Source organism: Mesoplodon bidens (assembly GCF_964165515.1).
Source record: "Mesoplodon bidens genome assembly, chromosome: 5".
NCBI classification, from domain to species: Eukaryota; Metazoa; Chordata; class Mammalia; order Artiodactyla; family Ziphiidae; genus Mesoplodon; species Mesoplodon bidens.
In genome coordinates, this window is record NC_138161.1 from 124,833,890 (window position 1) to 124,849,507 (window position 15,618).

General features: G+C 37.6%; 1 protein-coding gene across 3 annotated transcripts in view; it reads right to left on the reverse strand.

Moving 5' to 3' along the window:
• The window catches only part of TOP2B (DNA topoisomerase II beta), a 66,324-nt gene that overhangs the window by 2,296 nt on the left and 48,410 nt on the right, over nt 1-15,618 (reverse strand). For 2 of the 3 annotated variants that reach the window (XM_081236098.1, XM_081236097.1), the window contains exons 26-34: nt 13,098-13,253; nt 12,855-12,938; nt 9,978-10,172; nt 7,733-7,877; nt 7,347-7,508; nt 5,603-5,804; nt 4,603-4,679; nt 3,357-3,467; nt 837-959 (exon numbers count right to left, since the gene is read on the reverse strand). In XM_081236098.1, the coding sequence (XP_081092224.1) occupies nt 837-959; nt 3,357-3,467; nt 4,603-4,679; nt 5,603-5,804; nt 7,347-7,508; nt 7,733-7,877; nt 9,978-10,172; nt 12,855-12,938; nt 13,098-13,253 (1,255 nt within the window). The remainder of the gene's footprint in view (nt 1-836; nt 960-3,356; nt 3,468-4,602; nt 4,680-5,602; nt 5,805-7,346; nt 7,509-7,732; nt 7,878-9,977; nt 10,173-12,854; nt 12,939-13,097; nt 13,254-15,618) is intronic. The other variant, XM_081236099.1, reaches the window with a different exon arrangement.

Here is a 15,618-nt window from a genome sequence, read left to right on the forward strand (position 1 = left end):
AGGAAGTAAGCGGCAATTCTACATTTTTTTAACTTTAAGAGCTATGACTAACTGATTGTACTAGTAAGAAAAGATAGCCTAAATGGTCTTGGAATATCATACTTGATGAAATGAATCAATGAGATGGCACTAGTGAATTTACAAAGGTTTCAAACCACGCACAGCCTAAGTACCAACCTCCCTAGTCACTATGTTTCTTTTCTGCCCCTTCGGTTCCCTGTAGGTCTGTATCTCCTTATCCCAACCACCGCTTTAAGAAATAAACACGTTGATGATAGTATCTATCAGTTGAACGAGAGACTGAACAGCTACCCTTAGAGAAATCATGTCTTACATATTTTTTTAAGCATCTTTAAGGACTTCGTAGATTCCGGAGGCAAAGAGAAGACAGCAGGGAGAGGAACTGGTGCTGTGCCCTTGCGGGGGCCCTGAGGACAGCTGTTTCAGCTCCCAGATGAGGACAAGGCTCTGGTCTAAGAGTTCCCACTCCGGCCTCAGCCAAGGAGTCTCACGCTTTAATGAGGACCCCCCCCCCACTGCCTTTTATAACCACTTCCAGGGAGTCCGCTGCAGGGAGTCTCTGAACCATTCTTTGGTACGCAAGTTGCTGACTTACTTGACCTCTTTGAGTCTCAGTTTCTTGATTTGTAAACAAAGTGGACTAAATTGCTGTATTTCCTTTGGACTCTAATTCAGCACTGATTCTTAGAACACTGCTTACTGAGGAGTGAAGCAAGTTAAAATAGGTACCCAGTCTCTCTAAATTCAGTGAGTAGAAGAGACTAAACACTTGCCACATGGAATATGCTAGAGGGTTATTCAAAGATAATCCTCACCTTTGGGTGCTGTTGTCTTCTTTGGAACGCCAAATTCGGAATCCGAGTCAGAGTTTACAGTCTCTACTTTCTTCTGTTTGGGAGTTCTCTTGGGCTTAGGGGCTGTATCTAAAGATGGTTTTCCTATTAAGCAAATTTCCATTTCATAGATCAATGTAATATTCTTACCAACGATTCAAGCTGGAGTGAGTCCTATAACGATGGAATTTCTTACTGCTGATATGAAATTGAGTAGCTTTAAATAATAAAATGATTTCTTTCCATTTGGTGCCAGTGTAAAGGCAAACAACTGCTCATAGGTGACAAAATGCTTTTTTTTTTTTTTTTTTTTTTTGCGGTACGCGGGCCTCTCACTGCTGTGGCTTCTCCCGCTGCGGAGCACAGGCTCCGGATGTGCAGGCTCAGCGGCCATGGCTCACGGGCCCAGCCGCTCCGCGGCATGTGGGATCTTCCCAGACCGGGGCACAAACCCGTGTCCCCTGCATCGGCAGGCGGACTCTTAACCACTGAGCCACCAGGGAAACCCAACAAAATGCTTTTTAGCATAATTTGCCTTTTGTTAATTCAACTGAGGTATTTTAAATTAACAAGGGCCATTAAAATGAGTTAAGCAATAACTTTTAAAAAGCAGTAGTAAAAAGACATATTAATGATAATGCAAGTATAACCACGTTAAGTTCTAGCTTTTAAAATGTTTTAGAGAAAAAAAAAATTATGGGACCCTCAAATACCATGAATAGAAACTTCACTTCATTCAGAGGTTGAAATCCAGACTTGGTACTTTTATGTGAAAATAAATATGAAAATTCTAGGTACGTGGATAATAGACCCAAAGGCCTTTATTTTGATGAATTTTGTTTTTAAAGACCTTGCTTCATTTTCAGTCTATGGAAATTGATAAATCAGCCTTTACTTGTGTGATTAGTAAAACCTAATTTGAAAAAAAAATGTACTGAATTAACCACACACTTTTCTATTAAAGAAAAACACCCACGCTCCTTCTATGGAAAACGTGATCATGATCCAATACACGGCGCTCGAGGTAAGGCCCCTTGTTGGAACAGCAGGAGAGGCCCGCAGGCTCTGTGGGCTTTCCTACCGCTAGAGCCACGGGGCAGCCCCCAGCAGGAGTGCGGGCTCCACATGCGGGGTGGTGCAGTGACGACCCTTTCTCCTGGGACGTTTCCAGGCCTGCAGTGTTAGGTGGCACTGGCGACGCTACTGGGCGGGTGTAGGTCGGGTGAGTCCTCTGAGCCAGTCTGCTGTGAAGGGACTGGAGCCACAGGACGGGAGTGGCTGCGCATGCTGGCCTTTCAGTTAATGCTAAGCTAACTCGTTAGGTCCAATGGGGGTGAACAGCCTGATGAAGGAAACGGGCTGACATGTTCAGAGAGGAAAAGGGCTCCCCAGTTTTCAGGGTGGTTGTAAGATGCTCATATCAAGATGATAAAAAGATGCTTAAAGGGAAATTACAGGGCCCGTCTCAGTTTGCGTTCTCCAGAAGCAGACCCCACCTGATCCTAACGCAAAGACTCGAGTTAGGAGTGCCCGCTTGGGAGGTACAGGAAGACAGTGCAGAATGAGACAGTGAAGAGAGGGCTGGGTAATGGGAGGGTGTTGAGCTGTCGTCACTCTGGAAGCTTCAGCACGTGAGGAAGCGGAGAGCTGGCATGAAACCCGAGCGAGCTAACCTGAGGGGCACGAACCCTGAGAGACGTGCAGACCAGCTTTCCTCAGTCACGGGTAAAGGGTGGCGGGCACAGCATCAGAGAAAGTCCTCAGTAAAGAAAGACAGACTATGGCCAGGGCGGGGCTAGAGGCTGGAGGGCCAACCAATTTCTCACCACCGCCCCAGTGTGTTCAGAATAGCAGGGGCTTTTACTGTTGTAGACACGTGTCTACAATGGTGGGTGTCTGTTGTGCGCTTCTAAGATCCTGAAGGGACATTCCATACTGTTTATTTACTTGCTGGGTAAGTGGTGATTATCTTTTAAACCCAAAGCACTAACACTGACCTCCTTCAAGGTATGTGCCTCAGTACCAGTAACATTCATGAATCAACTCCAATCAACTTATTCATAAACAATCTAAGGTTACGGAAAAGAAAGCTGCATGACTCACAAACAACAAGAGGCCCAGGCTGAGCTGAGCAATGGCTCCCAGGAGGAGGTAAGGCATGGCCTGCACAGCTGAGGCGGCCAACTGCTATCAGCACAAGCTCTCAGCCTACTTCACAACCCAACAACTAACCAGCACAGCTTTACCAGAAAGCTGTCTTTCCATATCAATGCATGGGATTATTTTATAATTGCAGCAGCTTTAAAATGAAGTCTTACAGACATCTGAATAATTACCTCACATGGTTAGAAAACAAGAGGGATTTTCCTCATACACATTTATACTTTATACCTATTTTCTATTGAAGTCCTAGTGCAAATAGTTTCAAATAACATTAAATTTCCTTTAACCATCTCTATACGTTTTATGTGCTGCTTAACAAAATCAAATATAAGTACATACCCTTTTTAGCAGCTACTGTTTTACTTGGAACTTTTTCTGTTTGTTTCAGACCAAATGATGGTGAAAAGACAGAAGCAGAATCTTCTTCATTACTGTCAAATTTAGCTGAATCTAAAAATTACAGGTTTTTTTCAGTAAAGAGATTCTATAAGGACCACTTAGTAGACTGATTCTTTTTACTGATGACATCTCTTCAGCTAGATAATAGATCTTGTAAGTTTCTATTTTGTGGTCATATAATCCACAGTATACAAACAGCGGAAAATAAAAAATATAACAATGTTATATTTCAAAAAAGTTAACTCTGTTGTAGAACAACACAGAAATGCATACAGTAATAAAAATTCCTAATAGTCCCAAAGGCTAATCATTTAAAACATAACTAATTCAAAAATACTGACATTTTAAAATGAGACATTAAAAAGTTCTCACTGTGATTATTTTAGCATCTACACATCTAATTTACCATTTCAGGAATATCAGTAATAACGTTCATCAACTTTACATCATTAAAGGTTAATTGAAAAGGCATGTAGGCTTACCTTCAGTTTACTTTTACACTCAATTAACCAATTCCTCCCTCCATCCTTCCCCCACTCAAACCAAAACAGGGACCTTAAAATGGCAACTTGGATGTGAAAAGCTTTATATAGCTGTTTTGACATGCTTTCAAAAATGCACATCTATCAGTACATACAGAACCTGTACCAGATCTGTCTATCTACATGTATGTGTCTATTTAAAAAATGGAAAACAGTAATTCAAATGTAACTAGGTGGTTCTGACCTGAGAAGTTCCACACAGAAATGTAGGCAATAAAAAAGTATGCACATTGATTAAATGTGCTTCTATGCAGGTTCCAGTCTTTCAGCCTCTAGGGTTCAGTAAAACAAATCTGCATATTGGTACATTTGTAGCTTTAAAAAAAGCTGTCATATATCCATTCACATTGCCATGAAAATTAAATTTTGATCTTCCAGAATTTCTGTCTATACTTTTTTCTCTCCTTAAAACTCACACTCCCCCCCACTCCACACACACACACACACACACACACGTTTGCATCTGCTGCTCCACCTCAATGCTTCCATAATGCTGATTTTGACCAGTTGGGAATCACCTCAGGAAAACTAAATAAACCTTATTACATTGGGGAAAATGTAAAAAGAAGGTAGGTTTTTTACTCATAAAAAAAATCCATAGCAATAATACGTAAGTAACCAACAAAAAGACTAAATGAGCATACCATCTTCTGACTTCTGAGAGTATGAAGGAAATGAGAAGAGATTCCCGTAATCCTGACCTTTGTCATGGGAAGACTTTCTAATAGAAAGAAAAATTAAACACAACAATATAATGTAAATATCTGGTTTCAACTTTGACAATTCATATATAATATGTACTGCAGGATTATAATTACAGAACAAAATTTTAGTTCTTTCATTTGTTTCTCTTTGCTAAAGACAGGGCAACCAAACTCCTTTCTTCTCTCTCATAAGCGTAAGTGTGCATGCATACACACAGAGACACCAGACAAACCAATGATTTAACAGAAAAGCAAAACTTTAAAGTTACTCAAAATATCACTGAATTTTATGGTTGACAGAACCTCTTCAGAATTTAACATCAGTAAATTATTGGCAAAAACCCAAGAAGAAAGAATCTCCATCAGAAGAGGCAATAACCTGACTTCTAATACTTGACTGCTTGTGGTTAAAATACTTCCTTAAAAATCTGAAATAGTTCACAGACTTCACATCCTACATATTATGTGTTCACACTCACCAGAGGCAAGAAAAAAATCAAGGCCAAAGCTAGGGAGGAAAATTAAACCTTCTCAATTCTAAAGATTTAATAACTTCTCTGAACCAGGGGTTGTCAAGCTATGTCCTGTATGCCTGCTGCCTAATTTTGTAAACAACATTTTACTGGAACACAGCTACGCTCGTTCATTTACATATCATTTATGGCTGCTTTCCTGCTACAAGGGCAGCACTGAGTAGTTGCAACAGAGACCATATGGCCTGCAAAGCCTAAAATATTTACTATCCAGCCCTTTATGGAAAAAATCTGCCAATCCGTGCTCTAAACTATAGCAACGGTTATGTAAACAGCTGCGATATTAAGCAGATATATTACTTCATGAGAAGGACCTGACCTAGGATGGAGCTTACTATAAGATTGCTGCAGCTGCCCAGACACCTAGCTGCACCATATAGCTGAACAGCAGTTGCTGTGTTACTTACTCTGGACTAGCTTTGGATTTGCCTGGTGAAAACGTATATTCATCTTTATCTAGGCCATCTGAAGGGACAAATTCATCATCTCCATCATTTGTTATGGGAGATGCTTTAACCTTCAATTCCTCTAAATCATTATTGTCATCGTCATCATCGGCATCATCATCCTCTTCTTCTGAGAAATCAAATGTGTACTTAGGCCTTTCAGCTAGGACAAAAATAAGAGTGAGTGTTAAACTCAAACCCAGCTTTATCAACATGAAATACTATTCCAAACAATGCACTTGAAATATATTCCAGCTGTCTCTTAAAATATACAAGAAAAAAAAAAGAAAAAGACAAGCGTTAGAGAACAGAAGTCGACCACTCTGCCTCAGTTACGCTGATGGTGCTGACATCTGTCCTGTACTCCCTGGAGGCCCTGGGGCAATGCTGCATGTCTCGGGAGAGGGTAAGCTGATGAGGCCACTAGGATGCTGCTTGTCATGCTTAAATCTTACTCAAAACAGTGAGGAAAGGAGTCATTATGGCCACTGTGAAAGTGACTGCTAATATGAGATTTCCCATTTCTACAATTACGAAAGACAACTCTTACAGGTCTTTAGAAAGTGCTGCACTTTCTCTTAACCACTTCCATAAAAACTCCTATCTTCTCTTCACAGTAGTTTTACTATGAAATAACATAAACAGTCATTTTTCAAATGAATAGTATAAATAGAGATAAGACCTCAATATATTAGCAAAACAATATAATGCATAAAAAGGTACCAACTATGGAGAAAGGCACACTGGTATAATGCAAGTTAAGTTTTACTATAATTTCTAGCATATACTATGGAATAAAGTTTTAAAGTCATTTGGATGCTATGCAATTTTACACTTCATTTTAATGTATGGAAAAAGCCTAAATACAATTTGAAAGCATTTAATAAATTAATTTTCAGGTAACTTGTTACTGTGTTAAAAATTCACCTCTCAACTACTGCAACATTGTAAATCAACTATAATAAAAAAAATTTTTTTAATTCACCTCTATTATACAACCTATGCACATTAGGAAAAGAAATTCAATCACTTAGTGACTGAAGGCCTGAGATATAATTTTAAAAGTATCTCCCAGAGATAAAACAATCATAATATTTTATTATTCATTTTATGTAAATTAGGACTTAACACAATTTGAGAAGAATCTATAAAATAGGACACATCAGTTTTTAATTATTTGAAGACTTCAAATTAATGAATCAGAAAGGATCAAATCACATGCTTAACAGCAATATATATTAGCAAAATGGGATTCTGCAAGCCTAACTCTAACACTGTAATTATCTAAATTATGCTGTGTGCATATGGAACCAGACTCCTAATGTAGGGGAAATTCTTCATGATACAAGGGGTAGAAGACGAAAAGAACACTACATAGCAGTTCTATGGATCCATCGCTGCTGGTATACTACACCAAGGTATGTTTTTTTTTTCACCAAACATCTTCCAACTATGGAGGGAATACAACCCAAACTTTGTAACAAAAATCAATAAGAAAACATGATTCACTTTAGAGAAATTCAGTCCAACTTTGCTAGAAAATAGCATTTTGTAAAGGTTTTTTTGTCTTCATGAACTATAACTTCTGAAATACTAACGGTTTAGTACTTCAGAAACACTGATGATACTAATAATACCAACTTATGAGTAATACTAACTTTGTCAAACCATAATATATAATAAAGTATAAAATATATCAGAATACCAGCCGCTCTCCTAAGTAAAGAATCTCGTGGAATAACCACAGGTTCTGTTTCTTCCAAGTCACTTTCTGACTTGGATTCATCGTCTGACCAAGGATTCCGTTTCTTCACTTTCTTTGCACTGGGTTTACCAGATGATGTAGGTGCTTTTCTCACTCTGGTACCTAAAAACAAATGAGCAACAATAAGATATGTATCCATACTTATCCAAACGTCATTAGTAAAAATAAAACTATTGTAATGAAAACTTCATGATAAAATAACAAATGTTTGTGAAAGCTGAAGACATTACTTCAACTACTAGAAAAAAAGTACAATCAAAAGAATCTAGTAATATCCTGAACATACAGATTTTCTGACACAATAAAACTCTTTAACAATTCCTCACCAGGCTCCTTCTTCTCCCGTTTGGGTTTGGGACCTTTACTTATAGGAGTTGACGGGATCAATGCCTCTTCTCCTGCACCTTCTACTTGTGCTCCACTGAATTCTTCATCAAATTCCACTTTCACTGCTGTGGTATCGAGATCACCCTACACATTGAAAAGAAAACCAAACCATTAAGTAAAAATAGAAGTTAAATTAACACCATATACTTTAGAGAGACACTTCCAGCCAAGAGATCGTTTTTTCTTATGAGTAAAAAAACAATATAAAGTGTGATTCTATTGAGGTCCTAAGAAATGACTTTGATCAGACCCTGCTTTACTTTATCTCATGCAGCTGTAGAAGATGACACTGCTTATCACTCTAATCTTGTAGTACCTTCTATGAGATGACAGCTACTTAAAACCAACTATGAAAAATAAGAAGGCAGCTTTTGATTATCAAAGGGACTTTCAGACTCATAGCTAAGTATACCAAAAGGTACCTGAAAAAAATACATTCCCATAGCTCATGCCTCTATATACTAGAAAAAAATCTTCAGATTACTGAATGAAAATAAGCAATCCATGTCCTATAATGCCTGGCAGTACATAATGAAGTCCCCTGACCCTGAGACGGAGGGAGGCCTAGGGCAGGGTCAGAGCAGACACCACGGAGAAGGGAGCCTTTCCGACTGGGCTTTAAAGAATCAGGTAGATTCGCCTGGTGAGGAGAAGGAAGGAGGGAAGCGTGCCCCAGGCACAAGATAAAGACTCCTGTCTGCTAGGACTCAATGAAAGGTGAGGGGAAAGGGCAGCCAGATGGAAGCAGGCAGGCGTGCGGGTGCTAAATCACTGTGCACCAGGAATCACCTATAACAACAGGCTCGTTGTTTGGAAACATCACTCTGGTGGTGAGAGACAAGACTGAGAGGACTGAAGTGAAGAAGGCAGAAGTCGTGACTGGATGACTAGAGATAGGATCACTGGAGCCACACAGCTCACCTTAAATTAGCTCAGGGAAAATACCAAATTCTAAGACAATGTCGGTGTGGACCAAGATAAGAGGGTGGTATCTGGAACTTTCATAGACAGTAGGACTGAGTTACAGACTAAATGAGAACACTCCCAGGTTTTCGGCCTATGTTAGTGACAGCTGGTAGTGCCAGGAACTGAGATCAGGCGCAGAGGTGGGAGGGCAGTTTCGAAACCCAGATAATGGGTCCCTGCAGGCATGCTGAGTCTGAGGGGCGTTGGGCGTTCTGGTGGCTGTATTAGCCTGGCCCTCCTGGAAACATTACAGCTTCAGGACATCGATTAAAGAGTCACCAGTGTAAGTGATAAAAGCTCTGGGCACAAACGAGGTCACTTGGGGAGACCATGAAAGGTGAAGAGAAGTGTGCTGAAAACGGATCCTGGCTAAGACCTTCAGAAAAGGAGAGAAACATTTTCCTAAAGAGAGAGCAAGTTCTATGTGCAGGGGAACCTGTGAGACCTCCGGTTATCAGAACCGTGGAAGAGAGAGATCTCCCTGGTAGCACAGTGCCCCCAGGCTTCAACTGTATGGACCACCGCTCTCAGGCTCACCTTCCAAGCTCTACTTAGACTGTGGGATGCATCGACCTATATATCCCCTGGGCTCTAAATCAACTTGCCTAGAAAAATCAGACTCTCTCCCTGAGACCGTCAGGCCCCTGCTTCTCGGCTCTGAGCAGCCTTCTCGACACTGCCTTCCTCTGGCTAACTGTTCCCATCCTGCTGGAGGGTAGGTAGATCTCACACTTTTAAATCCCCTCTAACTCTCATCAATGCCAATGATAGATGCGGTGTTTGATGACTTTTTAACTAAAGGTAAAAACAAATAAATAGTAAAAGTTGACAGCTTACTTTGAAAGCCAAACAGACTCTTTTCATAAGACTTCCTTAATTGCTCATGATATAGAACTAAAGTTTATATTTTAAAGTTGATCAACTTCTTGTTGTGTTGTTCCATGATTTTAGTTTAGAATGCTGAGTAGAGTATTCCTCTCTCTCGTTTTAGAAATGGAATCAAGTGAGTAGGTCTTTACACATATGTGGGTCCTTGACTAATATGTCTTCATTCTATGTATGGATCAACTGCTCTCAGAACAAGTGACTTCCAATCACAGTGAAACATATTAGAAACAAAAAATAAAGCATGACTGAAGTACACAGTAAAATTAAAATACCTACATACATCATTATGGAGGTGGAGTCCACCAACGAGCTAAAACAAGAGACATGTACCTTCTTCTTCTTCAGCAACTTCTTACTGGCATCTGCCTTCATGGCAGTAATTTCAGGAACTATTCTTCTCCCGAAAGGCGAGGGCATTGTCTCTTCCAGTTGAAGCTTCTTCACCTTAGGTTTGCCAACTTTCCCTTTTATTGCTTTTCCAGCCATCCCAGCCATAACATCTTCTCGTTCTTGCACTTCCACTTTCTGGAGTGTAATGATTAATGATGGGGAACAGGGTGGGGGCATAAACAACTCATTAGAAAAGAGAGTTACTACTGCATAAGAAGTCAAATCTAACTTTATTCATTCAGTAAGGAACAAAGGTTTCCTTTCAGGTGATATAATCTAAGGAAAAACCAAATAATTCTAAGTCAGAAGACCTGGGCTGGGGACTTCCCTGGTGGTCCAGTGGTTAAGAATCCACCTTCCAATGCAGGGGACACGGGTGTGATCCCTGGTCAGGAAACTAAGATCCCACATGCCATGGGGAAACTAAGCCCACGCGCTCAACTACTGAGCCCGTGTGCTCTGGAGCCCATGCACCACAACTAGAGAGAAGCCCGCGTGCCACACCTAAGGCCCGACACAGCCAAATAAATAAATAAAATAATTAAATATTTAAAAAAAAAAGAAGACCTGGGCTGTAGTCCCAGTTCTATCTAACTAGCTTCTCATTTGCAATACAAGGGGGTAGTAACTAAATGACCTATATGGTCCCTTCCAATTCTAGGATCCTACAATGTATTATGGGATCAAGACTTTTGATGAATCAAAACTACAATGAGATATCATCTCACACCAGTCAGAATGGCCATCATCAAAAAATCTAGAAACAATAAATGCTGGAGAGGGTGTGGAAAAAAGGGAACACTCTTGCACTGCTGGTGGGAATGTGAATTGGTACAGCCGCTATGGAGAACGGTATGGAGGTTCCTTAAAAAACTACAAATAGAACTACCATATGACCCAGCAATCCCACTAGTAGGCATATACCCTGAGAAAACCATAATTCAAAAAGAGACATGTACCAAAATGTTCATAGCAGCCCTATTTACAATAGCCCGGAGATGGAAACAACCTAAGTGTCCATCATCGGATGAATGGATAAAGAATATGTGGCACATATATACAATGGAATATTACTCAGCCATAAAAAGAAATGAAATTGAGCTATTTGTAATGAGGTGGATAGACCTAGAGTCTGTCATACAGAGTGAAGTAAGTCAGAAAGAGAAAGACAAATACTGTATGCTAACACATATATATGGAATTTAAGAAAAAAAAATGTCATAAAGAACATAGGGGTAAGACAGGAATAAAGACACAGACCTACTAGAGAATGGACTTGAGGATATGGGGAGGGGGAAGGGTAAGCTGTGACAAAGTGAAAGAGCGGCATGGACATATATACACTACCAAATGTAAGGTAGATAGATAGTGGGAAGCAGCCGCATAGCACAGGGAGATCAGCTCGGTGCTTTGTGACCGCCTGGAGGGGTGGGATAGGGAGGGTGGGAGGGAGACGCAAAAGGGAGGGGATATGGAAACATATGTATATGTATAACTGATTAAATTTGTTATAAAGCAAAAAATAAAAAAAGAGGAAAAAAAAAAAAAAGACTTTTGATGACCTGGTATCATCAGAATCCCAGCAAATCACACAAAAAGGCAGTTCTGTTAACAAATATGAAGCTATCCTTTACTATTGTTTTAGTTTGCTTCATTTTTAATGGATATTAATTTTTAAATGCGTAAGTCAGCAGTAAAAAAAAAAGGGTCTGCAATTTTTAAAAAATCTAACTCATAACAATATAAGTATAAATCAAGGCATAATTACATTGTGGCACTTGAAAGATCATTAAGGGAACCCAGAACAATAGGATCTAAACAATTCCAGAAATTTTATTAGGCAACTAATACACCACACTCATTCTTAAGAGTTCGAATTCTGACTTGGGCCATAAAAATAAAATTAGAACATGTGGACAGTAATCAATGAAACAACTAAAAAGTAATGAATATAAGTAATATCATATGAGTAATAATAAATAGTAATTTACCTTGTGCTACTCAAAATCAGATGATCATACTGCTACTGTGAATTTAATTCTAAGATTTTAAGTGAGTTAATTGCTTAAAAACAAATTAGGCAATTTTAGAAAAAGTTTATAGTTTATTTACATCTTTCTCTACATTTTTCTTTTATTTTTAAAATTGGAATTCTACCTGGAGAAAACTAAGCTATAACAAAAAATATTAAAATTTCTTGATTAAAAGTCTCAGGAGAGGGCTTCCCTGGTGGCTCAGTGGTTGAGCGTCCGCCTGCCAATGCAGGGGACACGGGTTCGTGCCCCAGTCCGGGAAGATCCCACATGCCGCGGAGCGGCTGGGCCCGTGAGCCACGGCTGCTGAGTCTGCACATCCGGAGCCTGTGCTCCGCAACGGGAGAGGCCACAACAGTGAAAGGCCCACGTACCACAAAACAAAACAAACAAACAAAAAAAAAGTCTAAGGAGACTATCATTCTCCTTTTTAAAAATCAAAGTACCTATATTTAATCATATATATTGCTCTTACCTCTTTGGGGGAAAACATTAAAATTGAATCAATAAGCTAATTTGAAGTCAGTTAAGAAATTTTAACTAGCAGAGAGTATTAGAATTTAATTTATTCTAAATTTCAACTCCATAGCTTTTATTCATCTGCATCAGATATAACTTTTCTTTATGGTTTCACAGAGCTAGAAGCTTAATCCTCTACAGCTTATAAACATATTAACTTTTGTACAGTTAAAGGAAACCCTGAGATAATTTAATTTAAAAAATTTTCATTCTTGTTTCGTAAACATTACTTTTCCAAATATATTTTAATGGAGACTTAACCTACATCCAGTTCTTCAACAAAAGCTGCTAAATCTTCTTTCCAAAGATCTGAAGGAGATTTTCTTTTAAGATCACTGACCTCTCGCCCCTATAATAAAAAAGTAGTACAATTCAAACATTCAATTTTAAATGTATAATTTTCAAATGTATACATAAAGGCCAAATAAAACTTTATTTCTGGAAAAGAAAAATAAAGATATGGATAGCACTTAAAGTTTCAAATTATTTAACCCACAAAAGTTCATACTTTTCCATCTCTCTGTTTAATCAGTTCTTCAACTTTTTCTTTAGTAAGAGACCATAGAGACATATTTAAAATATAATTAAAATCAGGGCCTGAAGGAGTTCCTGAATCAGAGGAACTATCATCATGCTGGTTTTGTGTTTCTTCCTCTTCTGCTGCCTGTAAAAAATAATAAACTTTATATTAAAGTCCTATATAATATCAAATCAATGTTGAATTTTATTGAATACTGAGTTTAAAATTCCATAATGCTATACTCTTAAAGCTACATCTTCAGGGTGGTGGGTTTATTTTAGATTATCTGCGAGATTATCTATGAAAATATATTTCCTATAAAAAGTTTAAATTTTCTAAAAATGCACAATAAAATCATCAAAAGGAATGGTATATTCAGCCTCTATCCAGGAATCTGGTGAAAAATTAACTGCTTGAGAAGACACCACATCTTAAAATTAATAGAGCAGAACTAATGTTTTATCATGCATCTTGTCAGATCTTTATATTGGTGAGTGAACAATCTGAAACCTAAAATAAATATCACTTATGAAGAATGTTTTACAGTTATAATAAATATGCTAAGGTAGACAGTCACTATGGATGAATTCTTGATAAAGATTCCCTCAAGTAAGAACATTCATTCAAGGACTAAGCTGAAGCTCACTCCAGCATTTAACAGCTGGTGAGTCAGAGTCACAAGGGCTATTCTCAAAGTTTATCTATAAGGCCTTCTTTCATAGGAGCAGTTGCAATAAAAAATCTTATGCTAATATTAAATTTCAAAGTCCAATGAATTTAATAGAAGTTATTATAGGTGACATCTTTAAAATTTTTTAAATAACAACAGCTGTTAAATAAAATTGCATCTCAATTTTTGAAGGCACTCAGATAATTAAAAATGACTGAGTTAGCCATGATACTCCATAAAACAAAAGTTCACTTCTAGCAATCAAAAGAGAAAAAAAAAAGCTTTACAATTTAATTTAAAATTTTCAGTAAAATAATGTGTATATACAAAGTAAACGTTAGGTGTATTTTAGAAGTAAAGGAATAAAAATAAAAATTGCAAAGCAAGATGCTTCATTACATAAACAAAAGTATAAACTCAATTAAGTAACATTAGCCAAATAAAGAATGCTGTTGTTGGGTTGATAATAGATTATTAAGTACCTAGATAATTTATGACAAATTAATACAGTCTACAGTTTTTAAAATTTCTTCATGAAATAGTGTGTTGCTATGGAATTTTAGGTTGCTACACTACTATTAAAATATTATTAGGGTGTCATAAAATCCTATTTAGACCCACACTTCAGAAGTCTATTTGCTCTAGGTTTTGATGACACACCAAGTATTGTTAATGAGTGCTCCATGAATATGTGTATCTATCATTGTTATGAAGATGACTAAGGATACTTTCAGGGAAAAAAAACAAAAACTAAGAAACTTTTCAAGTTCCAACAACAATTCTACCATGTTTTTGATCTTCTAATTATCGGCTTTATAATTATCTCTTCTCCAACTCTACACAACAGGACACTCTTTTAAGAGTAGTTCCTTTTGTTTCTTGAACCCCCAAAGTGAACACATGGCCAAGATGCTGGGAACATTTTGAGGGTAACAATGAAATTACTGAAGCCAAGCACTAGCTTTTACCCATGAAGTCTACTTCCGCCAGAAGGGCATTCTCAAACCCTAAACACCTTTATTTTTTTAAACTAAACATTAAATTCATTAGCTTACTAGCTTTTCTTTTTTTTTAAGATATAATTTAAACCAACAATGATACAGAAGGGCAAGTAGTGTATAAACCATAATTTGGGGTTTAAGAATGCAACAAAACACATTGAAAGGAATGCAACATGCTTGAGTCATCTTAATTTTGAATACTCCCCCAACTTGTCCTACCCAATTTTCCTCAAACAATGAATAAACCTATTCTCTTAACATGTAATTGCTAAATATGTAATTTATTCTAATTTTACTCACTCTAACATATGGCAATCTATTGACAGTTCAAAATTTAAAAAAAAAAACAATGTAAATGAAAACACTATTTCAATGGAGTTTGATGAAAAATATGAAAAACATTATGGTTGAGAACTCATGAATGTTGGGAAGTTTAAAGTTTCAGTTCAAATTACATCACATAATCATAACTATTTTTTAAAGATGTGAACTTTATCAGTATTACATATATATAAAATATTCTAATTAAGTATCTGAAAATTAATCATTTCCAACTTTCTTCCTTTTGTACATGTGTTCTCAATCACAATGCTGTACTGCCTTTTCAATTTTTTTTAAATTGTCCACAACAGCAAGAAGCTATTCTTGAGAAGAATCTCAACGTTTCAATATCCCATTTACTGAATATTAGTACTCTATGATCTAAAATGGACAATTTAATAAAACATCAGACTTTTAATCTGAAGTTCCAGGGTTTAAGATCTCCAGCTAAAGACCTAAGCATAGGTCAGAGCACATACTTGGTGCTCGATAAATACTGATAAGTATTGACCATTCT